We start from the raw sequence: 24,557 nt of genomic DNA, 5'->3' as shown, positions 1-24,557 counted from the left end.
TGCGAAAATTAGGCGTTGCTTAATTATGCAACGTTTCCGGGAACTGTTTCGAGGTGAGAAGATATTCACGAGTGTAGCACAGGTGTGTTCAACACTGTCAGACTTTACGTTTCGTATTGTTTCTTCGAGTCTACGGCGCTGCAAACGCGTGCAAATTTCGCAGATCGAAGATCTCCGTCTCGTAAAAGAATATCCATTATTTTTGCAATGAAAAAATTCGGATAAAATTCTGAGATGCACATCGAGGTCTTAGCTAGGTGCTAGACCTTTTTTTCTTTAAATCTTGAATTCGATTGTACGGAGGAAATCGAGGACTAGTGCGACCCTTTTCAAATTATTGTCTTTCGTAAGATATGGACAAAGATCCATAGCTTAGAATGTTATAGAATAATGTTAATATTAAACTATGAATATATCTTCGAACTGCAGTACCATGTTCAGTCAAAAAACATCTTTAATCGTTGCAACTGAAAAATATATACGGATCTCAGCTGGAGGTCAGATTTATCCTAGAATTTTCGCATTTGTTTGAACAGAGAACATCGAATCTTTCTCTGTTTCTAAGCTCCCCGAGCGTTTCCATCGATGCCGGATGGATCGATGGAAATTCGGAAAGATTCTCACGAAATTGCGAACAATTGCGCGGGACGATAAATAAGAGAGATACTCGGGACGACAAGAGAGTTGTTTGAACAAGGTTTGCGGGTGTTTGGTAATACAGAGAAACAACGAGAGAACGGAGATATACACATGTCCGTATACACAGGTACTCGTTACACACACGACCTACTAGAATAGAAGAAGGTAAGGAGCACAAGGTGGACAAGAGCGGAAATAACGAGAAATAAATATACAGAGAGAGAGACAGAGATAGATACAGAGACAACAGTAACACGGAAAACGGTCGCAGTTTGTGTGTTGCTTTTGGTTTCTTTTTGTTCTACCTTCAGACTCACTCACACACAAATCTCTTCCACCAACCAGCACGTCTACACGAAGTTCGCTAGACGGGAAAAGAGAAACACATAGAGTTCACACGTTAAATTGTATCGGCGCGGCAGTGAGAAATAATCGCTCTATCGTCAGAGAAAGAATTTCTCGGCCGCGAGCGGTCGAGAGCTCGCACGAATTCTTTGCGAAGGACTAAAAAGAGAGAGTATACTTTTTAAATGTTCCGTTTGCTCTTATTTGTTAGCACGGGAATGCAGACTGACAGTGATGGTGGGCCTGAACGATCGATTCGTTTGGAAAACTCGCGTCGATTGATATACAAAAAAAATGTGTAAGTAAATGTGTAAAAAGGTGTAAAAAATCATCGGACACATTCTAAAACAGTGTAACATTTTTAAAACCATCTAAATGACTTGAATTTTTTGGGAGATGTTCACTGGGACTAGTTCACCGTACAATGACTAAAACAATTTCTTTTAATTTTGCTATTATCACTTATCTGAGCGTATAACGAAAATTAAAAAAATGTATTTTGTTATTCCAAGTAATGGTGAAATTAAAAGAAATTATTTTAGTCGTTGTACAGTAACCTAGTCTATCTAACATTTCCAAACAATTCAAGTCGTTTAGTACAGCTTAAAAAAAATGTTACCGTTTAAAAAGATGTCCGAAGACTTGTTACACCCGCATGTATATTAAATTTAAAATTATCAATTTATTTCGATATTATTATCGAATCGAAGACAATTACTTTGATATAAAAATAGATGGTACAAGTGAACAGTTTCCAATTTTCTTGAATGATATGTATTTTTCCGTAACTGTTTCGTTCGTTCTTTGTTCGAATCATGGATTCTGATGTGGATTTTCTGCAAAATGTGAATGCTATCGAGTTCTGAATCGATCGCTCGAAATCGTGGCGTGGGTGTCATCGACGAAATGACACAGAACACTCAGAGACAATTACAGTGGCGGTGTCGTTAGCTTTTTCAAAGTGCATCTACACCGTTGGCTACTTACCGACGATAATGGCCAAGACGATTAGTGCGATGACGCCCATGATGATCATCATCTGCGGAACAGAGAGAACAGAGTTATTTTTGTCACTTGTTAAAGGAGAACGTTAAACGACGAAAAGTTGATTAAGCGTACACGCACGCACAAATATTTTCCATTAAACCAACAAATCAATTATCGGGTTCTATGATCGAGTGGCAAATAGAGAAAAATGGATTTCGAACAGTCGAAACAAAGTTCCATCTTTGTGCTTTAAATCGGTCAGACTATTTTTTATTCTTTGACAGCTAAATGCATAGATAGCTTGACAACTGAACACACACGTATCGCGATCGAACGGTAATGTTTTTTTTAATCATGATCTATCAAACTTCTCACCTTCAGATTTTGTAGCCAGAACTTCCTCTTCAGTTTTCCCGCCTGTTGTTCAAACTGCGACGCTCCCTGTTGAAGCGCATCTGCAAACAACAATACAGGTTTACACCGACACCTCGTTTTTCCATTGAAACATCGGATAAACTATTTCAAAGATAAACAAACAATTCCGATCGCAGTCTCAATGGATCCTAGAAGGTTCCCATCTGGAAAATTTCGCATTCGAAATCGCAGAATTCCGCCGCATGAGAATGCTATGTCAGCTCTCTGCTATGACGAACAAATTGTGGGTGGAGGGGGGGGGGCAATTACGTTGACGGCACGGTACTTCACTAACGAGTTCCAGCCTCCCGCGAGAGAGTGCATTGTGCATCTTCTCGCAGAGGCGTGGGTTACACTCGGAATCAGCGTCAAAGGTGTCTCCCGTGTTCAGGAAGGATCTGGGCGTTCTTAAAAGATTAATGAAAACCAAATATCACAAAGTGACCGTTGGCCAACAAACAAAGACAAGCACGAAATTTAGGGATCTTAGATCTCCTGTAATCTCGGGTGAAACAGTCTGAAGATACGTTGCTTGTTCATACATGTATTATTATAATATAATATTTTATTTTTACATTAAAATATTATATAATATTTTATAATATTTTATTCACACATCCAATTCTTTATAATGACAAAACATAAAAGGAAAGTCTGCTCCGTCGCGAAAAGATTACTCGTTGCAAAACGAAAATTCTGTCGGATCTCGTTTTAATTTCTACGTTTTCTTGCATTTAAAAAATCTGCACACGCCGCGAACGCATAAAGCTTCGCGATCTAGTAAACAAATAACATTAGCAGACCGTTCTAGATCTCCTCTAAGGTACACCGAGGGCAAATAGAAGAACGGCGTAAAATTGTTCCACGCGAAGTCGGAGTCCGCTCGAAGTTTGACGGTGTCTCCCCTAATTTTGTGAAGTTTGTTGTCCAGGTTTCTAGGCAAAAATTGGCCACCGTGTGACGCGGCACCCACCGGCCACGGCATCGGCATCGATTCCTCCAGAGACCGACACAGTAATCGATATCCGTGTGCAGTCGGACGCGCAGGGTCGAACTATTATACTTGAACACCGCGGCGCGCCGAGCGAGGATGAATGGAGGGAAGATCCTTCGAACGACTGCTCGTCCTTCGGCTTAATCCTGCCCGCCTTTTGTCCTCCCCCGTAATCGTTACTCTGACAGTTTTGCACCTTAAACGCCTCGTCTCCGTCCACCCTCGTTCCACGGACGTTCCAGGGAAAGTTCCGTTCGAACATCCACCGTCCATTCATAATATCTCGGGCGTGTTCATTTGTTCGCGTGTAACCCACTCCCATCCTACCTCGCCCCCCCCCAGTATTGTCTTTACGTAATGCCGTTACGCTCCGGATTCTAAGGGAACAATCCTGGCGCACGTTCCGGCCGCATCCGGGCGTTCTAGTAATTGCCAATTAATGCGAATTATTTTGTAGTAATTGGACGCATGGGTGCCCATGCTTTTCATTGTCGGCATCCCATCTGGAAACCGTCGCGTTTCCGGAATCTTATTTTTCTTTGGAAGGCTTGCCTGGCAGTGGCAGGCACAATCTACTTGGTTCACTTCTTGATCAGTGATACGGACGGCTCAGAAGCCAATCGGTGTAAGTCCGTTTACCTTAAAACTGGGATGAACAAGGATTTTGCAAATTAGTTGTAACAAAATTGCCAGTAATAATGCGAAGCGCAATTTTCATTATAAGGTGATATACTAATGAATTTAACCAGAAGAGAAACAAAAGAAAAATGGCAATGTTTCTTTTTTTTAGAGAAAACAATTCTCTCTGAACAATTTTGTTTAATCATTCTCGAAGAAATCGAACTGTACTGATTTACCGATCGAAAGTTCATTTTTAAGTGGACTTACACTGATTGATGTTCCCTTGGAGGTGCATTTAAAAAGTGTTCGCTGATAACTCGAACGATTGTCTGATCATGGTAGGAACCATCTACTCGGTTTAGCATATGAGTACAATATTAGAAGAAATGTGATTAGAGAAAATTCATTTGCATCTTGTTACTTTAGATATTCATTTGAAGAAATCTGTACTGGTAGTTTCTGTGTTTGTCTGCTAATGGTTGATACAATCTACTCGCATCACTGTGAGCTCAGCATTAGGAGAAAAGTGATTAGCAGACAGCGGATTTTATACATTTACTGCAAAAATGAGTAGACCAAATGCAGAACATTAAATACAGTTAAAGACAATTTTTATTTCGCATAAAAATCCGCTGTCTAGTGATTAAAGATAAAAAATGTGCGTTCGAAAAATGTGATAATTTGTCTGACCACGACAGGGTCAATCTACTTGCACCACACTGTGAGCAAAGTATGAGAAGAAATTTGATGAAATGGCGAAATGTACGATGAGATATAATTTGTTATCTCGTTCTTTCGGAAGTGGGTTCAAACGATTCTTCCTTTAGAATTTGAGTAATCTGTCCGATCGTGGCAGAGAAATCTACTGGAAGTGTGATCTTCGAGAAATAATTTCGTCCCCCAGATAATTCATTCGCCATACAGTTTGCGTAGCATTTCAAAGGGTACCCTTTTGTAGTAGTACATCGTACGATTGTCTGGCCACGGTAGGGATGATCTACTGCCATTGTGCGATAACTGGAACATAGCCTGATTCGTAGCGAGATGGAGATGTACTTTGGTCAGGGATAACTCATTTGCATTTGACTCGTTTGGGGCTGCTCTTATAGAATTCTTTTGTGGCAGTGTTGCCATTGTCTGGCCAAGCCAGGTATAATCACTGCGTTAATTCAGAACAAATTATACACAATTCATTTGCATCGTCCTTCCGTGAAGATATTCCTCTCAGAATTCTACGGTGACGATGTGCTATTGCGCTCATCCTACGGTGTCTTATCTCAAGATCATAGCGATCATGAAATAGGCGTGAGTTTTCTCAGCGCGAAATTTAATTAATTTACTTATTAATTTACTTACACGACGAGATCGATATGTCAGGAAAAATAAATTGTACAACAAAACAAAACAAAAAATTGATTATCGACACTGTTCCCTATTCCGAAGTGGAAAAAAGTAGGTTTTCGCATGGTTTCCAGCAGTGTGACGGTACAGGGGATTTTCGAGGATCGTTAGAGGCGTATCGATGTCGATTTTACCTGCTCGATCGTCGAGTTCGGAGAGCTTCTGATCACGCTCCAGGACCTTATCGACGTTTGTTTTCATAATGTCGACGACCTCATCGACCTGCGCCTGCGTCGCCTGCAATCGTTTTTGCGCGGCAGTTTGCTGAGGCGTCCTCGGACCCCCGACGATTTCACCGGTTCCTGCGCCTGGTGCGGCTGCAGCTGCATCCGGTGCTAGACCGCCCTCGGTGGCCCTGTAACAAACGCAAACCGTCCAAATTAACTGCGAAAACTCCGATTCTTATGAGAGTACATACTTCATTATGTACGCGATATGTAACTCATTAGTAGACTGTCGATGTTTATGCACAAGAAATATGTGTGTGCAAAGTGCATATGACCTTTACCCACGAGAAGTATGCTAATTATGTAGGAGAATGTAAAAAATATGCACGAAAATATGCAGTATTTTAGTAGTAAACACATACTATATTAAATGTTAAGTGTAATATCACGTATTAAGAAACGTTTTAGAGCTATTCCGGTGCATTATACTTCGAATTGCAGCACATTACGAGCTTTTCATGTAAATTTTGATGGCGTTTTTTCGTTAAAAATGAATTCATACGTCGCAAATTTATTTTCCGCTCAGGACCCCTTGGCACCGTTATTTTCTAAAAAGATTTGCATTTGCATAAATGTCAGCAGTCTACTCATCGGAATGGCTGAATTAAACCACATATCATTGAACTAACATTTTCGTAGAATTGTCGCAAAATAAATTGCTGCACGGCGCCGGTCATTCGGGTCAGCCACTCCGCGCGAGAATTCCGAAAGATTCTCGCGATATTTAATCCGCCATTAATCCCGAATGCAAAGGGATTCTTTCGGGCGTCGATTCCCTAATCTCTGGGAAAAGGAAATTGAATGGCGACGGAAGTGCAGGCGCATAATGCCGCGCGATACGCGAGCCGCCGAGAGGATTAGGAGCGAGTGGAAATCTTAAGGCGGCCGAACCAGTTTCCACGAGGAGATTTGCATAAGCATTCATTGAATGCGGAACCAGCCGCGAGAACTAATCTGATCGCTTCTCCGTTCTCTTTTTTTCCTCCAACCTTCTTTTTGATCCACTTGCCGGTGGAGCACCGTTCCCACCCGCGCAGACCGATGAGAATAAATTTTTCCCTTCAGAGAAAAGTCGCTCTCTGTCCGTTTCAATTTTTAGAAAGATCCGTTCCGCGAAATATTTAATTGTACTAAAATTTCAGGAAAAAATTTCTTTCGTCGAAAACTCTCGTGAACAATTTCGCAGCGACGCATCTTTTCGGAGAATTTTTTAATATTTTGTTGTTCGAGGATACACCGGTACGCAATTCTAGAGCATAAATAGTTAACAAGGGTTGAAGTACTTCGGATAGGTAACCTCTACGGTGTCACGTTTCGGGTACGTCTCGGTTCGAGCGATGAATGTCTGACCAGCCTAAGGGTAATCTACTTAGAGTTCACCGTTTCTGCAGAAAGAATGATCCAGCCGTGTCTAATCTAGGCAGGGTCAATCCACTTAGAGTTTACCAGTTTTGCAGAAAATTGCATCACGTCGCACCGCACCAACATTTTACGAAATTACATTCATGAAAAACCAGATCAACTGCGAATGATTCGATCATGTCTGACTCGGGCAGGTCCAATTTACTTGGAATCCATTAATTCTACGAAAAGTGTTATTACATTGCAGCGTATCGATGTTTCGTAGAATAAGTTTTCTAGTAAAAGCAAATCCGAGTATGTCTGACCAAGGCAGGACCAATCCACTTAGATTCCACGAATTCTACAGAACGTTTTATCGCGTTCCAGTGAATCAATGTTCTTTAGAACACGTCTGAATGCCTCAACGATGCCCGATCCAGACAGGACGAATCTACTCCAGTCTAGCCAGGTTGGAAAATCGTATTAACTAGCAACAATCGAAGCACGTCTGACTCGGACAGGGTAAATCAGCCGAGATACGATCGCGGCGAACGAACGCCGATCGGCGGGCGAGCACGAAATTCACATTGGCATCTCGAGCTGGGACAAGGATCGTTTTCCCGATAATATTCCTCCGGTCGGCGAGTCGTCGTCAATAAAAACGCTGGCATTATTCCGTCGCACGGCGGCGTAAATTTCAGGCGTGAGATTCAATTGAATTCTTCCAACAATGGCCCGGCTCAAGCGGTCACGCGGCTCTGATAGGTCTTTTTATCCGTCGCATCGTCTCGTTATTGATTTAACGCGACGCCCACGCGGAAACGGGACCATTAATGGCCCGGGGAAGATTCATTTCTCGCGTGGGACCGGAGGCGCGACGAAACTTCCGCGGAACCCACGACCTTCTGCCCGGCGCCATGGCGGCGATGCTGGGATAGCATGGTGTTCGTGCACGTTCTATCCCATAGCGTTTTGTACCGGCATGCCCCTGGCCGGCCGCAGAAGAACGATCGCGAAAGGGCAAAGTTCGTGACACGGTTCTGAAAGCTGCGCGGTCGACGACGAAAATGCGTATTGTCTTCCGGCGATGCTTCATGCCTCTCCTCGCCTCTCGCCGCCCCTCCGAGAGCCCTAAGTCGCTTGCGAGATCCTCTCTCTCGTTCGGAGTAGGAAACTGTGGTTGCTTCTTTTGAAAGACGAACGTTTCCGCGGAGAGCTCGCGAAATTTATTTCGACGTGACCTTATGGTCGGAAGGTCCTGCCTCTCGAAAGTTCGTCTGCGAGCACACGGATCGGGAAAGTGATTTTTCAATTGGCTTCTAAGTGGATCCGCAATTTCCGTGGATACTTTTGTTGAAGCGATGTTCCAGGTAGGGGTGAGGGGGAGCCGTGGATGGGAGGCCGTAAAGGGAATATCTGGCGCAGAATCGTATAATGCAGATCATCAGAAGCGTCTTCATCTTGATTCCAAGCTTTTCACGGACGTAACACGCTGTAAGGACTGCTCGAGTTGCGCAAGATTTCTCTGAATATGACGATCGGGTAAAGCAGTGAATGGGAATTGAAGAATTCGTAGGAAATATTCTCCCGGAAACGCGAGAGTGGCAGATTCAGCGATGCTTTAAGCAGCCAAGCAGTTGCGAGCACGAAACTGCGTGCTGTTTTGATGTTTCGAACTTGTCCGATCCAGTCCGAAACGATCTACAGTAATGTCTCTCTAATTGACGCTCGGATCGTCCACAAAAATGGACAATTCGGGAAGAGAAGATATAATTATTCGAGCCTTTTGGCTCGTTTTTATAGTTATTGGCAATCGGTAACTATAAAAACGAGCCAATAAGGCTTGAACAACCGCATCTCCTCTTCCCAAATTGTCCATTTTTGTGCGCAATCTGAGCGTTAGTTAGGGAGACATTACTGTACTTAGATTTTTATTAATATCCTAGCAATTCGATCAATCGGATTTGGAGGAAAAGCCGAGCTCCGATCATTATATAACCTTCTATTTCGGTGCAATCCATATTCCAAGCTTGCCTGACCCGATCAGGATCAATCTACTGACAGATTCGTTCCCATCTTCCATCAGTTGAATCAATTAAAGTTACAGTTCCTAATACAGAAATAAAGTCACATCTTGCGCTTTTGTTACCTACATTGCAAGGTTATCTGACGTAAAAGGGATAATCTAATTACACCTAGTGACAGTCCACCAAAATGAATCTAGTGAATTATAAATTTGTATAAAAAGAACAAATATGACTTTGTCCTCAATCTTGCCTGACCTAAAAGGGATAATTTGCGCCTGTTTATCACGCCCTCCTAATTCTTTGAATTAAGTGAACAGAATAGTAGAACACAAAATGATTGCTCGGCTTGTATGACCAAAAAGGGACAATCTACTTGTGCCAATTTACCGCACTGTTGCTTTTATAAATTAAGTGGACATAAAAATATAAGAAATATTAGAGTCTGTTAAAATATAAAATGCTCTCTCAGATTGTCTGACTAAAAGGGAACAATCTACTTACGCCTATATACTATTTTATTATTATTTCTATAAATTAAGCGGACGTCATAACATAAGAAACATTAGGGTTTGTGAAAATATAAAATGCTTTCCCTGCTTGTCTGACCAAGTAAAGATAATCCACTTGATCCATCCCAGCTCCAAAGCTTGAATGAACGGAGCGGAAAGCAAAAAGGGTCCAGATTGAATGGGAACGCGAAACACTAATGTTTGAACAACGCCGGCGGTGAAATTTGTTTAAACAAGAGCCGGAACCGAGTCTATAATAGTGGAATTATGTAGCTATTTCGAGCGTTGATGAGAAGATCCAGAGTAGTAATCTTGCTGGAACGTAGGATTGTATCGGGCAGATTACTATCGATGCCGGATGCTCGACACGCGGTACTGAAAATAATGAATAATATGGAAACGTGAGCGCGACGCCAACGCAGAACTCTTTCATGATAATTAAACTAACATCGTACGTTGTTTCAGGGAAAGGTCTTTCCCTGCGCGGAAAGGTCAGCCGTATTTACGTATGAAATACCTACTGCGGCCAGGTGAATCAAATACCACCTGAGCTGATATTAACCTTTCGGTTTCCATCGGCTTCTCTCTCTCTCTCTCTTTCTAGTTTCTTATTTCTCGCCGTTCATTTTGCTTCTGTCTCGATGAAAGTTCGCGACCGAGACCGAAAGTGTTCTTTCGCGAAGAAACGGAAGCCGAGAAGGAAAAAAGGGAAATACGCGCGCTGGCCGTGTCGATATCGAGCCAATTTGCATTTTTCTCGGGGCGGAATACTGCTCGGGTTCGTTAAAGGTCTTCAATGGGTTCTTTGAGATGTAATGTTATAATTGGACTGCGAATCCCATTCGTGCCCCGGCGTTCGCCGGCACGCGCAGCGTTCGCGACCGTTCCAATTTTTTCGTCACTTTTAACACGCAGATCTCGAGCGGATGCTCGAAGTTGCAGGACACGAAACAACAAACAAGACGGCTTTGGTCGCGTTAACTTTACACTTTTCCGGGAACATTCTCTTTTAACGAACACGAAATTGCTCGTCCGGGATATCGCGTGCACTGTCTAATTTAATCGCGCGCACTCGAACCATTGTCTCCTTAACGTTATCGTCGTCCACATCGCATTTTCAGGGCAGATTCGAAACACCGAGTTCCGCGGCAATTTGAAGGAACGAAATTTCCCTGGGCACCGGTTCGGCAAATTTATAAAACCCGGTAATTTACAACAATATATTCCGCACGGTCCCCGTTTGCGCCGCGATAAGCATGGAAATATTGGTGGAAACAAAAGATTGCTCGCGAGGTTCGCGCCTGGAAATATTATGATTATTATTATTGTGTACGGGCTGCACGAGGGACCGTTTGTACAGAAGAAAATACCAGATGCATGAACGAGAAACATTACAAACATCATTACGCCGACGCTGCGTCTCCCCCCCCCCCTCCAATTAACACGATTTTCCACTGTACAGATCCCCGACAATTAGTTCAATTATTTTTCACGACTAGCTCGTTACCCGCTCGTTCCTTTTTTGTCTTTCTCTCGCCCCACGAAACAAAATCTTTCCCTCGAAACTAATTAAATCGATTCCAGACTACTGTCGCGGTTTCGCTCGTTTCGATTCGCGTGGGCGAGTAGCCCAAATGGCGAAATCGCTTTTCTTCCGTACATTGTTGCATTCTAAAATCAATACAGAGCTACCCGAAATGCAACACGTTAATCGCTAATTACACTGACCGAATTAGTTAAATCGATATTATCGCACTGTCATCATCGTTGAACTGTGAAAACTGTCGTAAACGCGAATGAATGTTAAATTGATCATTTGGCAATAATAATTCGATATGCTGCGTAAGAATATATAGTTTTCTATTTTATTTTTAGATACGCCGTGTATAATAACTTTTCTATTTTATTGTTCGATGTGCTGTGTATTGTGTATTAGCTAGTTTTCTATTCTGTTATTCGATATGCTGTGTACAGTATTAATTAATATTCTATTCTTTTTAATTCGATATGCCAATATTAGTTTTCTATTTTATAATTCGTTATGTTGCGTGTAATACGAGTTAGGCTTTTATGTTTACTACTGTGTGTGCACTATTAGTTAATGTTCTGTTTTGTAATTTGAAGTGCTGCATATCTATACCTTCAATTAGTTTTCTATTCATAGACTGTGCGCGCTATCAGTTAGTTTTCACATACAATACCGCGTCTATTATTAGCCGGTTTTCTATATATCCGTAATAGCTTGTGTGCAATTAGTTCTCTATTTTCCGATTTGGAATATCGCGCCGACAGCGAGAACTAGGAAAATCGTAGGAAACAGCGAAGGCCCCGACAATATTTCCGGCGAGAAAAATGGAACGATGGCGGATTGAAAAGCGGTCGAGCAGAGTGCGGGTTTTATTTTTGGTAGCCGATCGAACCGGCGAGTGGCAACAGCCGATCGATCCGGCATTCGAACGCCGTAGATACACACTGAATTTCGAGTATTCACGCTCCGAATCGCATTTTCTAAGCATTCGACTGCCGCGGGCCAAATGATTTTTAGAACGCGCTGACACGCAGAATCGCCTGGAACGATATCGGTCCTGGCAGCCGATAGTCGAAACATTATCAGAGAATATTCAAGGGAGCAAAACTCGAGTTCATTGAAAAGCATCGAACAGAAATGGAATGTTCTGTGAAAAATCAATCGATCTCCCGCGTTTCAATTAACGAAAAACGAATGAATATGAAACGAGTGTATCCAAGAGAGATCCGTATCGGATGATGCGATTGTAAATTCTTGCAAGGGAAATAGCCGTTAAAACGGACCTTTGACAGGAAACGTCGAACGCGTTCTAATAAATTTTGTTTTCCCGCGCAAGAGCAAATTTTATCTCTCCGCTATTTTTTTCAAAGCACCGGAGGGAGGTTCGTCCGGTTTTCAGGCTCTGTGCGTTCGAGCAGCTTGTATAATCGGATTAATACATCGATCGACGACAAGTCCGGCCAGGCTATCGTTGTTATTGAATTTCTATCGAAGTGGACGCGAAATGGTTCGCGCGGAGATGGTTTGTTTATTAATCGAGCGATACGGAAGCTCCGGCCGACCGCCATGACAGTCGGTTTTTTAATCGAATAACGAAAGTTCGATCCGCGGCGGATCCTCCGCCCGGCTCTCCTCGTAACGTTGATTGCGATAGAACTTCTGGAAATGGAAACTGCGCTGCTAATTGAATTTCTAATGAATTCTTAATTACGCTGGAACGGAGGCATTAGTCACAGTAATATTATTCCAGCGTAGCGACGATAGAAGTAATGGCAAAAGTATTCATGGCTCCGGTAATAAAGTGGAACAATTAACGTGGAAACTATTAGAGAATCGTTGGGATTGATTGCACCGATTTGGCCGAGCACCGAAGACAATGTTCGCGATCTCGCTAAGTCTCCGATTTTCTCGATTTAGAATTTTCTGAATTATTTTCGTGAGAAGTTATAGTAGCAGAGTGATGAGAACATAAACAAATTCAGAGCATCCGCCGACAAACCAAAGTCATCTTCAAGTATCGATTGGCTGGCTGGCAGCCCACACACGAAGAAACTTTAGCCGCGGTTTAAAAATGTCAGTCTCGTTTAAAAAAATATTCGCACGCGCGTTCTAATCTTAGAATCGTCGGGGATCGTGTCGGGTCGGCCACAGATCGCTGGGAATTCTTTGCTCGGCCAGTATCTTGTTTAAAGAGAAGGTCAGCTGCACCGTGGCAGTGTGTTCTTCTGCGGCTTTAAGCGGGAGCAATTTTTCATCGGCATAGCCGTAGAACGTTTCTGCAAATGTGTTCGGCATTGATTATCTAAATATAGAAACAGCCACTAGAACATACAGCACTGTGTGTTTTACAATTGATTGCCACCGGTACATGTGTGTTCGCAATTAAGTCTCGCGATTTCACGGTTCGAAAAATGCGTTAGTATCCCTGTCTCGCTGCGATAAACCTACGATAACCTGCAGTCATATTATAATCCCAGTTACAAGACCGTCTGTCGAAGCTCCAAAAAGTTGTCTGCAAATTGTTCTAATCAAATCGTTTACCAATTGTCCAAGCAAAATCAGAAAGGTTTAGAAATTCTTCGAATAAGATTGTGTACAAATTGTTCAAATAAAGTCGCTTGCAGGTTGTTCGAATGAAGTCGCTTACAAATTGTTCAACTAATATCGTTCAAATAAAATCGTTTAAAAATTGGTCAGATAAAATCGTAAACTACTGCAGAAAGCGACTTCAATGATCCAAGAGTAAACGGATGATGAAAACATCGTAACGATTACGAAATATTGACGAAGCTTCTCGGGAATGTTGTAGGAGGAACAAGTCACAATTCCGGCGAGATTTGGGCCAGAAAAAGGGAGCGCAGCTGATCAACGAGGAAACATGATCCACAGATCCGTCGATTGTTGCAGAACTGATGTGGCCCGGACCACGGTCTATCGGCGTTCGACGAAATTTCGTGAAACAAGGCCACGCCGAGGCCCCGGAATTCAATGACCGGAATTTCGCCGTCCGGAAGAAATCGGGCTCGGTGGTCCGCTTTAAGCTCTGCTGCACTTTATTGGAAATTCTGTCGTGTGTCGCGGACTGGCCGTGCAGGAGGATCGATTGCTGACAAAGGCCTAGGAAATTGCGTCTTAAAATCCACCTTGCGGGCTTCGATTCATTTGGCGAGCCGATGGCTGCCGATCCGCCACGAAAAATGCCCAAACAGCCACCCACAACCCTGGTCGAACCTCGGCTCGACACCGTGAAAAGCAATCGGATTGTAAAATTTCCTATCTCCCGAAACAGATTCGAAAAACTCGCGACCCCTGTATTCGGTGCTGTTGTTGGACCGATCTCATTACGAAATTGTGACCTCTCCGACGCTCTCGAGATCCTTTCGTCGACGGAATCAGGCTCGAAGACCTTTAGACCCACAATCCGAGACCACTGATCCACCGAGGCAGCTCGAATCTCGGCCAAAAAACCTCCCTTCCCGCTGACACAGATTCGACAGTGTCGAAAGTGGCTGGCCGTTCGGCAGCAAAGTGGTTGCTATCGGATGAAAATCGACGGGATCCGATTGTTCCCTGATCGTAAACGAATGTCCCCGAGCGGCCGTAGCAGGTGGACAACGGGATTAGCTAGCGAATTAGGGAATCCGGCGGATCCATGATCGCGGGTCTATCATCGGGCCAGCGGTATTTCCCGGAGCTGCTGATCCGAATAATCACTGTGAATGGACACGATCGGTTGGTTGTCTGACGACGATGTTGTACTCACATGTTGTTCGTCGCTCGCTTCTGCTTTCCTCGGCTAGAGCTATCCGCTGGTCTGGCAACCCCGTCGGATGACCGCGTACTTTTCACGAGTGACTGTCAGCGACTAGACGGCCGCGGTATTGATAAAATTTCCAGCGGCACCGCCGCGATATCGCCGTCGCGAGCTGCGATACCTCGATCGACCACGCACCTTCGAATCTCGCTCGAAAACTTCCCCTAATTCCCTCGGTCCCCGGACCCTTCGTTTCCGGCTCGCGTCGAACAACCGAGAACGCCTCGACTATACTCGCACGCCGGAAAGAAGCAAATTCGCCGGCGATTTTTCGGAATGAAAAATTTTCTTGAACCCTCGGAGAACCGCCAGTCGATGTATCGAAGGTCGATGAACGGTTTTTGAGACGGGCGATGCGCATGCACCGGCCTCCCAGTCAATAAATGCAAGCCAGCCGCAACCCTCATGCGCAAACACACCCTGAAACCAGGGCCCAGGGCTGGCACCAAACTTTCACGGCCCTGGGCACGGGTTTGCGAATATAGGCCAACGACCGGGTGTTGTTGGCCAATTCTCCGCGAGTTTGCGAGTTCGACTGGGTTCGAGTAATATTCTAATTAGGCTAGAAACAATTTTTTGTTAAGGGTTGAACGTTGATCGGAGCTGTCGAAGCGGTTAGAGACGAGACAGTGGTTTTCGGGTTTGTTTTCGCGGGGGCTGATCTTAGGGGATGCTCGCACGGCCCTGGGGATGCGATGGGAGTGCGCGCACGAGCATCCGCAGAATATTTTATTTATGTTCTTTGCGATTTTTGCCGTGAGCCAGGCCGACGTTGAACTCCGCTCCGCGAAAATGTCTGCGTCCTCGAGAAAGATGGGAACCATGGCTCCTCCTGAGGGTGAGTTCTCCATTTTAAAGCTGGAAATTGTGGCTTTGAGCTTGACGAATTTTCTCAGGGTGTTTCGCAATCGTTCTGGGGGAAGTTTTGGCATTTTTGGTATTCGAAATCGTTTTGCAAAGAGTCAGACAATCGACTTAGTTACTTATTTTACTTTCCGTTGTTTAAATTCAAGAGATTCGTCCGTGTTTATGAAGCATTTTTATTTTATGGGGAGGAATTGATTCGGAAAATATGTCTTTTCAATTTTGCTCGAGGTTTAATTACGGAAATCATTTTTCTCTTAATTCCGATACTCTAGAATTCTCTGAAAACTGTGGCTTCAAATAAAACTACCCCTTCTGTTAGTTTTCTCATTGTTTCTTCATTCTAATAGTTGGAAATTGATACTATTTCGTAAATGTTCGAAACCTACGTATTTGATTTACTAAACTTCGAAATTATAATACAAATAACTAATTCTGAAATACTGTGTTCGAGTATTTGCTGCTCAAATCAATGCTTCCTATATAGTATTCCGGCAAGAATCACTTGAGCTCCGACATGTTCGAGAAATTCATGCAGCTTTGACCAAGCATTTTAACGAGCGTAACGACAGAAATTATTCCAACACATTTTATATGTCTGACATTCTTGGAAGAGCGAAATTTCCAGCAATAAATTAATTACTCAATTAGATTGTGTGTCGGTAAAATCGTGGAGAACGAAAGATTAAGTTGCGCGCCGTCTCCTTCAGATGACAGCACCATGTCAATTTAAGCTTCGAAGGTGCGGTTGATTTTTGAAAAGACGGTGAGTCACAATAGATATGGAAAAAGAAAGGTATTACAGTGTTATCTTTCCTATCAGAGATTAGATTAAAAGAAATAACATCTTTTTTGTAGTATATTCGGAGAATATATTATTGAAATAAACGTGACGTCATTGATCAACGCCATTTTTATCATATGTCATTTACTGTTGTCGTGAAAGTGTGTTCGTCATCGATACAGAGTTTGGAATACTTGTCATTATTTATAAATAAATTAGATACTTGTCTGCGTTCTCCGCGGATCTCTTATTTTCAAGTGAGTACGTTCACCTTGTTCGTTGCGTTTAAAAAATGGACAGGTATATACGCGTGAATCCGATGAAAGCTGTTTCAGCTTCGCGGCAACTGAAAATATGTATTCCAATGTCCCGTGTTTGCTTAATAACAATGACATTCTCCAATTAAACTCACTTCTGTCGATTGCAATCAAATAATGTCATGATGACAAGCATATGTCTCGTGACACCGATTCCATACTTTATACTTCCCCGCGAGCTTTGAGGTTATGGGTGTGTACGGCAATTAGCCGTAAAATCAAATTTCATAAATTCTATCGTTCGCTAAATAAATCTTTAGTTGGAACCAGTTTTTGTAGACTCGACTATAGAAATAATCATATTAATAACAATTTCTACGGTATAGTAAATGCTGTGCAAAAATAATTCCTTATAAGATTGCACTTTGGATATCTGTATTGCATTTAAGACCTCTTTTTGCTGGCAATAAGTCACTGCAAAAAACAACATAGGTGCAGCACTTGCTTCTGTGAATCGACTGTAAAGAATTACTCGATCAAAACTTATATCAAACTATATAATTAGTTTTAATAATGGATTTATCTAATTTGAGTGGTTTTTATAATTACAGAGACATGGAAGGTAGCGGCAATTCACGAGAAGATGTGGGTGGGCCTAGAAACCCACAGCAAGCAGCTGCATCTAAAAAGATGCAACAGACTCAGGCAACAGTCGATGAGGTCGTGGGGATAATGAAAGTAAACGTCGAGAAAGTACTGGAGAGAGATCAGAAGCTCTCTGAGCTGGAGAACCGTGCCGATGCTTTGCAACAAGGAGCAACACAGTTCGAACAGCAGGCAGGCAAACTGAAAAGGAAATACTGGTGGAAAAATCTCAAAATGATGATCATCATAGGGATTATCTGCGTGATCATTCTAATCATCATCATTGGTACGTGTTTGAACAATGAAAAGATATATAATTTTGCAGGTCAACTGGATTTTTATATTGTTTAATCTACAATTGGCCTTAATTTGCTATAGCCTCTCTTGTGCCCAGCTCGTCATCGGAGCCCGAAAAACACTGATAGCATTATGTCAATGGAAATCTAATACTTGGCTTGTTAATTTTTGTCTTAGAGCGACAATTCATTCTGATGATGTAAGTTACGGGCAAAAGAATTTTTTAATATATTACAATCTGCAGTCTTGTTCAAAGAAATTGCTGCATTAGCAACAAGTACATATCTACATCTTTGTATACATATACATATATATTTTTGAGACTTAAACTTATTCAAACGCACATTTCAACTAACTGCAGTATTAATACGGGTGGTCTTTCTCCATTTTTCTCTTTTATTTTTCGTAAAACTATAAACAGACAATACATTTCCTAATGTTATCTTGTTAAAATGCTTATTGTACATTTATTAATGATATATAATATATAATATAACGTTTATACTTTTTCCCAAAAACTTTTGAGTCATTCAGGCTCCTATTTAGCCTTGCTCCTTGTCCAGATTTCATTTTCCAATAATTTATTCATTTCTTTTCCACGAAAATCATTTTCTTTAGGTGATATTATAGAATACGTTAATTAGAGTTAAGGCTTTATTATTAGAACCATGTGTGCACTTTAATTTAATACGATACTATTGTTTCCAAATAAAAATTAAAAAGAATTGTCTTTTTTTATCATTTCTTTCTTCTAATACTGCACGTCTACAAGTCTCGGTATAACAAATTCTCTTTCTTTTTTTTTTAATGAATTTATTATTTTTTCGAATGGACAAGCATTTCTATTTTGTTTAAACGAATAGCAACGCGATCTTTCTTTCGGAAGACTATTTTCTTTGCAACATTGCTGTTAGATGTAATTATAAATTGATGTGTTCTTTAACCATTTGAGTCGCAAGGGTCATTGAAAAACATGGTCGAAATAGCACTTGTCTTAATATGCGTACTATTAGTGTATAAATATTTCAAGTTTTGTTCAATAAAAATTATTGAGAAGATAACAATGAAATACAAAATGTGTTAGTTGTATTTACATTTAAAAAAAAACTAACTATGCGATGTACGTGCATCAGTAATGTTGAGCGCGCTACTTCGATAGTCAGTTATCCGTTCAAATGACCTGAGACTTTTCGACACAAAATCTATACAAAAAATCGATTCCGCTGCTTGGGACTCGAACGATTAATTATTGAAATCATCGCACGAGATGATTCACTGGTCGATGTCAAAAGACAGTTCCTAGAAAGAATAAGGAAAAACCGAAGTAGCACAAAATATTAGTAAAGTCGTCGTTTCTAATATATTAAGAATAAACCTGTCATGTGATACTAATTCTCAAGAACAATGACGTTTCATTAGTAGCAGACAAATAGGCTCTCAATTTTGACAAAAGAAAACAATAAGGCTTCTGTTTCGTTTCAAAGTCCACGTGATGCTTTGCTTAGAATCTTAGCTCTCATAAATATTCGTGCTCTGCGTCTCAACACCGGTCTCCGAACGTTTTTTTCTTCTTTCTAACAAAACCAAATCACGAGTCGCGATAACTTCAATGATGCTCATTCTCCAAATAGAATAGCTCAAAACAGGTTCCATGAAAGTTGGGATTCCCTATGAAGGACACGGTAAGATGTATGTGAAAGGGTACTTAATTAGAGGAAAAAGATTGTGTAACGTAAGAACACAAGAGAGAGAGAGAGAGAGAGAGAGAGGAAGAAAGAATGTGCTACCAAGAATAAGCGAAGCAGGAAAAAGGTATACCCGAATAAAAAGAACATATCCTGTTCCAAAAGACACCTATTCTACTTTTCCAAACAATACCACTTTGTCAGCAATAGTAAACCGAAAACAATGAACGGTCCTATTCACGATCCGAATAAATCCACGCTTTTGTCTCTATGGGAAAATGTCCTCGTCCGCTTCCACGACCAAGATCTCTTCGAGATGTCCTTACAACGAAAACTGATGATTATTATAAACAATAATTAATTGCAGGAAAATTCTTCGTTAACCCTTTGCACTAATAAATTTCTAGAAATTTATATCTATTGAAATGGTTTTCTATTTATGATAGGAGAGTGCGATTTTATCTCGGCTCAAAGGAAGCGCATCTATATTTAGTAGATTATGGTCGAAATCTTCATAACGTGTCTGACACGTTGCTATACTGCAAGGGGTTAAAAGAGGGACATAGATTAGGTAGAGTAATAATGGCTGCGCGTTCGCATCGATCGAGCCAGGACGGGCAATTTGTTCGCGATCCAAGTTCGAAGCCTCGTGTGCCCGACCCGAAATGTCACGAGCGATACGAAATTAGTGCGTGGTCGAGGGCCAATTAGCTGATCGAGCGTTCTCTTCCCCGAGAATGGTACCCTCGGAAACATGGCGCACGGAAACGATCGAGGAACCGAACAACGGCCAAGATCTTGGTTCTCAGGATCAAGGACCATCGAGTAGATCTCCAAAACGATCTCAACGTTGCTTGGCAGAGGAATATTAACGGAAGTCGTTCCACAATGATAAAAGAAACCGCAAGTTTTCCGCCTCGATCAGCCATTTTCATTTAACGCTTATCACGCAGATTTACGACGGCTCTACGATCCGTGGAAATATTTGGCGAATCTCGAGGGAATCGAATTATGCAATTCCTGTTTTTACTTTCTGGCCTGGTTGCTTTTGGAGTCGGTTCGGTTTCTGGGAATCGGGATTTTTATGGTTTACAGGTTCAAAGGGTCGAAATGTCTTGTTACTATATTTTATATTTACACTCGTAAAGATTTAGGATCTACTAGATAATTAACATTATATACATATTTTATATACTGGTATAATAATTGTCATAAAAACGACTAGTTTACCAGGCACATGATAGATCTGATATAAGAAGTGCAAATGGATGTGTTAATCTAATTTTAGGCGAAACGATCCACTGTATGTTATGATTAGCTGGTGTATGAAATCAGAAACACCTGGAAAATCCAACTTTTACTACGAAATGAAGATGAAATACAATATTGGCACCATTTACGATCCCGGCGTATCAGTTAAGTGTTAATAACGCAGATCATTTCGATGAAATTTCGAAATTAAAAAATACACTCGAAATGAAAAATGTATTGTTTTAATTTTCGTTATATGCTTCGATAAAACGTGATTCTTCGTCGTTTCCATCTGATGCTATTTTTGCGAGAACTTTTACACATCGTCTAGCATGCTAGTCCTTCTAACATCGCCAAACAATTCAACCCGTTTAGTCTAATTTTATAATAATTATCCCGTTTTAAAAGGTGTCCATACATATCTGTCCACGGCTTTCTTCTACAGAAAGATTGATATTTCTTGATTTCAAGTAACATAAACGTTCTGTACTCGCCTGAAAGGGTTGAGTTATTTTCGCGAATCATTGCAGATCCACCCCACAGATCATCGCCAACCGTAACGGTCTTTCCGCGATAGTCTTCGCGTTTAGTGCGTCTCGAAGCAGGTGTATCGAAAACGAAGCGGCCGGTCGGCCAGTCACGTGGCCGAGTAGATTTCCGATTTTCCTGTAAACCGAGGCAGAAATCTCAGCCGCTTCATTCATGCACCTATCAGTCGGCTGACGACCGTCCGACCGGACAGTCGCTCGTCTCGAGGCGCGTCTCGGTGTCAACGATACTGACAGGAATAATATATCTCAGGTCAGACGACCCACGAGAGATCCTTTCTTTCTCTCTCTCTCTCTCTCTCTCTTTTTTTTCTCTTTCTTTTTCTTATTCTCGATTTTCTTTGTCGCCGTCGTCGTCGCTGTCGTCGTCATCGTCATAGTCGACGTTCGTCATCGTTGTTGACCGTTTACTTTTCCACGAGGTAATTTCGTGGTCATCACGTTTAGAATCGGCGCACAGTGAATCCGCGATAACGAGTGAAAGTCCGAATCATCGAACGAGAACCGATCGCGATCGCGTGCCGGACGACTTCGTGGCCGAGGCATTAATCGCGCGAACTTCGACCCCTTTCGATCCTCCGACCCCATCCAACATTTTTCTCCTAGAATTCGTGATCGGACCGCTTATGCAAAAGTCGGTGACTAATCGACGACAGTGACCGGTAAGATGGTAAAAATCAACGGTAGATCAAAATTGTTAGGCTAGAATTATCCGATCGAAATGATTAGACCTTTGCAAGACCAAAACTGTCGGATCAAAATTGGAGCAAAATTGTTAGATCAAAATTCGTAGAACAAGTTTGTTAGGCCAAAATTGTCTTATAAAAATTGTTAGATCAAATTTGTTAGACGAAAATCGTTAAACAAAACTGTTCGACCAAAATTGTCTGATAAAAATTGTTAGACCAAGTTTGTTTGGACCATAATTGTCGTAGCAAATCTTTTAGACCAAAATTATCGGATCAAAATCCATGTTGGACCACAAGTAATCGTTGTTCCAAGCTAATCGAAGATTTTAAGAGCGACCTTCTGCCGGCTTGACAGTAAAGTTTCTTGTTTTCTTGCAAAAGTTTTCCGTTCGTCATAATAAAAATTCGTCATAACGATCGAAGGAAACGATTTATGTACCTCGGAAATATGTTCTCGGCCGCAGGAAAATAATGTCGGTTACTCTAGACCGTGAAATTGACATTTTGAAATACAATGTCGGCCGAGCATTGGCAATTCTCGATCGAACTTACGTTACGCCAAAGCACGTCGACCGTCGTAAACAGAAACTGTCGAAACCACAAAAATAGCACTTCGCGAACACAATAGAAAAAGCAGCTTAAAATTCATTCGCACGAAACCAAATTCGATTGCGCGGAGTCGATAAAAAGGAGACCAAATCGCGAGGAAAACCACTGGCTCAAGCGCAATTAACAATTAGAAATCGCTGTTGTAAACACAATTCTGTGCCAACCCACCGAAGAGCTAACACCAAATTCGAGCATTCTTTATCTTTCGATGAAAAAACGTAATAACGACGGTGTCGGTATATCGTATCCCAGAGATTGCAAATGAATAATTCGATTATCCATACATTATTCATTTTTCCATAATTCATCAAGTCTTTTGTGCATAATCCACTATTTTCTCTGGGGGAGAATACTCTCACCGCAGTGGAATCTAGCTTATTCGACCCATCGAAACGCGAATATGTTATCGTCCAAACAGATTACACGTGCGAATACTGTAATCTGATGCAATTTGTATGCAAGGCTATTGTAAAAATCGGCAAGGACGTAATCTAGCCGCGTGAATCAAACATTCCAGTATCCGAACATTCATACGAAATCCTTTGTTTGCAGAGAATTGAATTATTGTCGCGAACGAAGTCGATGATAAGAGAGGTCCATTGTTCGAGAAATCGCGAACTGCTGTCGCAAATGAAGTTAACGACGAGAAAACCGCTGCTGAAAATCGAGAAATTGCGAGCTACTGTGTCGAAGTCAACGATAATAGAACCGGCGACGATAGCAGACCCGAAAAATTTCGAACGCCAAAAACCGCGAACCACCGTCGCGAAGTCAACAATCGCGCGAAGGGTCCAAGTTCCCTCGTTTCATGGAGTCGTCACCGTCCGACCGTTTCATAGGTCCCCTTTCACGGTCCCCTAATTCGTAAAGTTTCTTCGAAAATGAGCCGCGCGACCGATGATCGCGCGTCGGGGGCCAATTTTCGAGTAGGTGGTCGGTGGTGGGGGTTTGTTTTCCTTGCCGTTTGCGCGTTCGACAGCCGGTGAACGCGCTGCCGTCAGTTCGTCTCCGGAACCGGCGAAGCAGTCTTCGTCGAGGACTTTGAGTCTCTCTTCTCTCTTTTTCTCTCTCTTTCTCTCCGCGGACCGAAATGCCCGGGATCGGCGCCGCGTTATCGTGATCTCGTGGAAGCCGACCGGCCGATCGGTCGAAGTTCGGCGATCCGTGGAGAACTTGAAATTCCGCTTTTCCTTTCAGTGTCGCGGTCGCGTTTCGGGTTTTGTTGTGCGCGACGACGACGGCGGCGTCAGTGCGATCGAACGAGGGCGAGAGAGAGAGAGAGAGAGCCAACGTGCTTCTTATCTGGACTCGATGAATTATTGAGAAACGCTCTTCCATTTCGCTCGCTGGTTTCCGTTTTGCCGCGCGCGCGTGCCGCAGGATCGTGAGGCCGACGGGGGAATAAATGCGGCCCAACCGGAAGTCGAGTCGGGGCGGAAGAGGAAGAAGAGGCGGAAAGTGTGCTTTGACCAGAGATCAATAGAAGCTAGGATCGTCCTGTCCTCGATCCTCGTCCTCTTTCTCCCTCTGATTTGTGTGCGTGTGCGGCGCTTTTCCGGAGAGGTCTGTGTCAGCTGTTCTTCGATCGCCGAGATTTCCGTGCGAAATGGCGACGTCCAGCAGCGAGGATAGCCAGGACTACGGTCTGGGGTATCAGAACACTCTGGTGAGTACTTAGTTGTATCGCGTTGCTTCGACGAATTTTGTTCGGTGACGCGAGACCGCGAATTTTTCTACTCTGCGACACGAATTCGATGGTCGTTTAACGTCGCAGCACAAAAATTCGCAGTTCGCTTAGCGAGAGAAGAAAGTGTTCGCGCAATGAATTCCGCATCGAATTTGATTTCGATCGTTATTGTAAGTCGCCGCGGCTGTAAAATGAGCGACTGCTCGCGCGAAATTGATTTCCATTGTAACGATCCATTTCTTCCGCGACGCGGTAAATTGAATACCTTCGGCGAATGTAATTCCGAACTTCGCGTTCGAACCGGACAATTGCGCGAGTACTTTGTTCTTTCGTTGCGTGCACGGTCCGACCGGCGAGCGCCGATAACGTCGGCATAATTCGGTGCATTAATCTA

The 24,557-nt window shown here is 42.5% G+C and overlaps 3 protein-coding genes across 12 annotated transcripts in view; 2 read left to right on the top strand and 1 right to left on the bottom strand.

Annotated features, from left to right (window-relative positions):
- The window catches only part of nSyb (neuronal Synaptobrevin), a 28,753-nt gene extending 13,616 nt beyond the window's left edge, over window positions 1-15,137 (bottom strand). The window contains exons 1-5 of one of the 4 annotated variants that reach the window (XM_033480406.2): window positions 14,797-15,134; window positions 5,536-5,756; window positions 2,347-2,426; window positions 1,972-2,023; window positions 961-1,003 (exon numbers count right to left, since the gene is read on the bottom strand). In XM_033480406.2, coding sequence (XP_033336297.1) covers window positions 990-1,003; window positions 1,972-2,023; window positions 2,347-2,426; window positions 5,536-5,756; window positions 14,797-14,798 — 369 coding nt within the window. In that variant the 5' untranslated portion in view covers window positions 14,799-15,134 and the 3' untranslated portion in view covers window positions 961-989. Of the gene's footprint in view, window positions 1-944; window positions 1,004-1,971; window positions 2,024-2,346; window positions 2,427-5,535; window positions 5,757-14,796 lie in introns of all 4 variants that reach the window. The other 3 variants (XM_033480404.2, XM_076525376.1, XM_033480403.2) reach the window with 3 other exon arrangements.
- A 391-nt stretch (window positions 15,138-15,528) lies between these two features.
- Syb (Vesicle-associated membrane protein synaptobrevin) lies at window positions 15,529-18,419 on the top strand. 5 transcript variants are annotated; one of them, XM_076525384.1, is made up of 3 exons: window positions 15,529-15,685; window positions 17,364-17,683; window positions 17,776-18,419. In XM_076525384.1, exons 2-3 carry the CDS (start codon window positions 17,368-17,370, stop codon window positions 17,817-17,819), a joined length of 360 nt encoding a protein of 119 aa, XP_076381499.1. In that variant the 5' UTR covers window positions 15,529-15,685; window positions 17,364-17,367; the 3' UTR covers window positions 17,820-18,419. The 5 variants fall into 5 exon arrangements, with proteins under 5 accessions (XP_076381499.1, XP_076381500.1, XP_076381497.1 ...); XM_076525385.1 differs by lacking the exon at window positions 15,529-15,685 and adding an exon at window positions 16,392-16,477; XM_076525382.1 differs by lacking the exon at window positions 15,529-15,685 and adding an exon at window positions 16,479-16,507.
- Window positions 18,420-21,340: 2,921 nt separating this feature from the next.
- The window catches only part of ClC-a (chloride channel protein 2), a 52,017-nt gene continuing 48,800 nt past the window's right edge, over window positions 21,341-24,557 (top strand). The window contains exons 1-2 of one of the 3 annotated variants that reach the window (XM_033480381.2): window positions 21,341-21,431; window positions 23,857-24,142. In XM_033480381.2, coding sequence (XP_033336272.1) covers window positions 24,083-24,142 — 60 coding nt within the window. In that variant the 5' untranslated portion in view covers window positions 21,341-21,431; window positions 23,857-24,082. Of the gene's footprint in view, window positions 21,432-21,503; window positions 24,143-24,557 lie in introns of those variants that run through there. The other 2 variants (XM_033480380.2, XM_033480379.2) reach the window with 2 other exon arrangements.

This window comes from Megalopta genalis, chromosome 11, assembly GCF_051020955.1.
Source record: "Megalopta genalis isolate 19385.01 chromosome 11, iyMegGena1_principal, whole genome shotgun sequence".
Lineage (NCBI taxonomy): Eukaryota > Metazoa > Arthropoda > Insecta > Hymenoptera > Halictidae > Megalopta > Megalopta genalis.
This window is presented reverse-complemented; position numbering and strand designations above follow the sequence as displayed.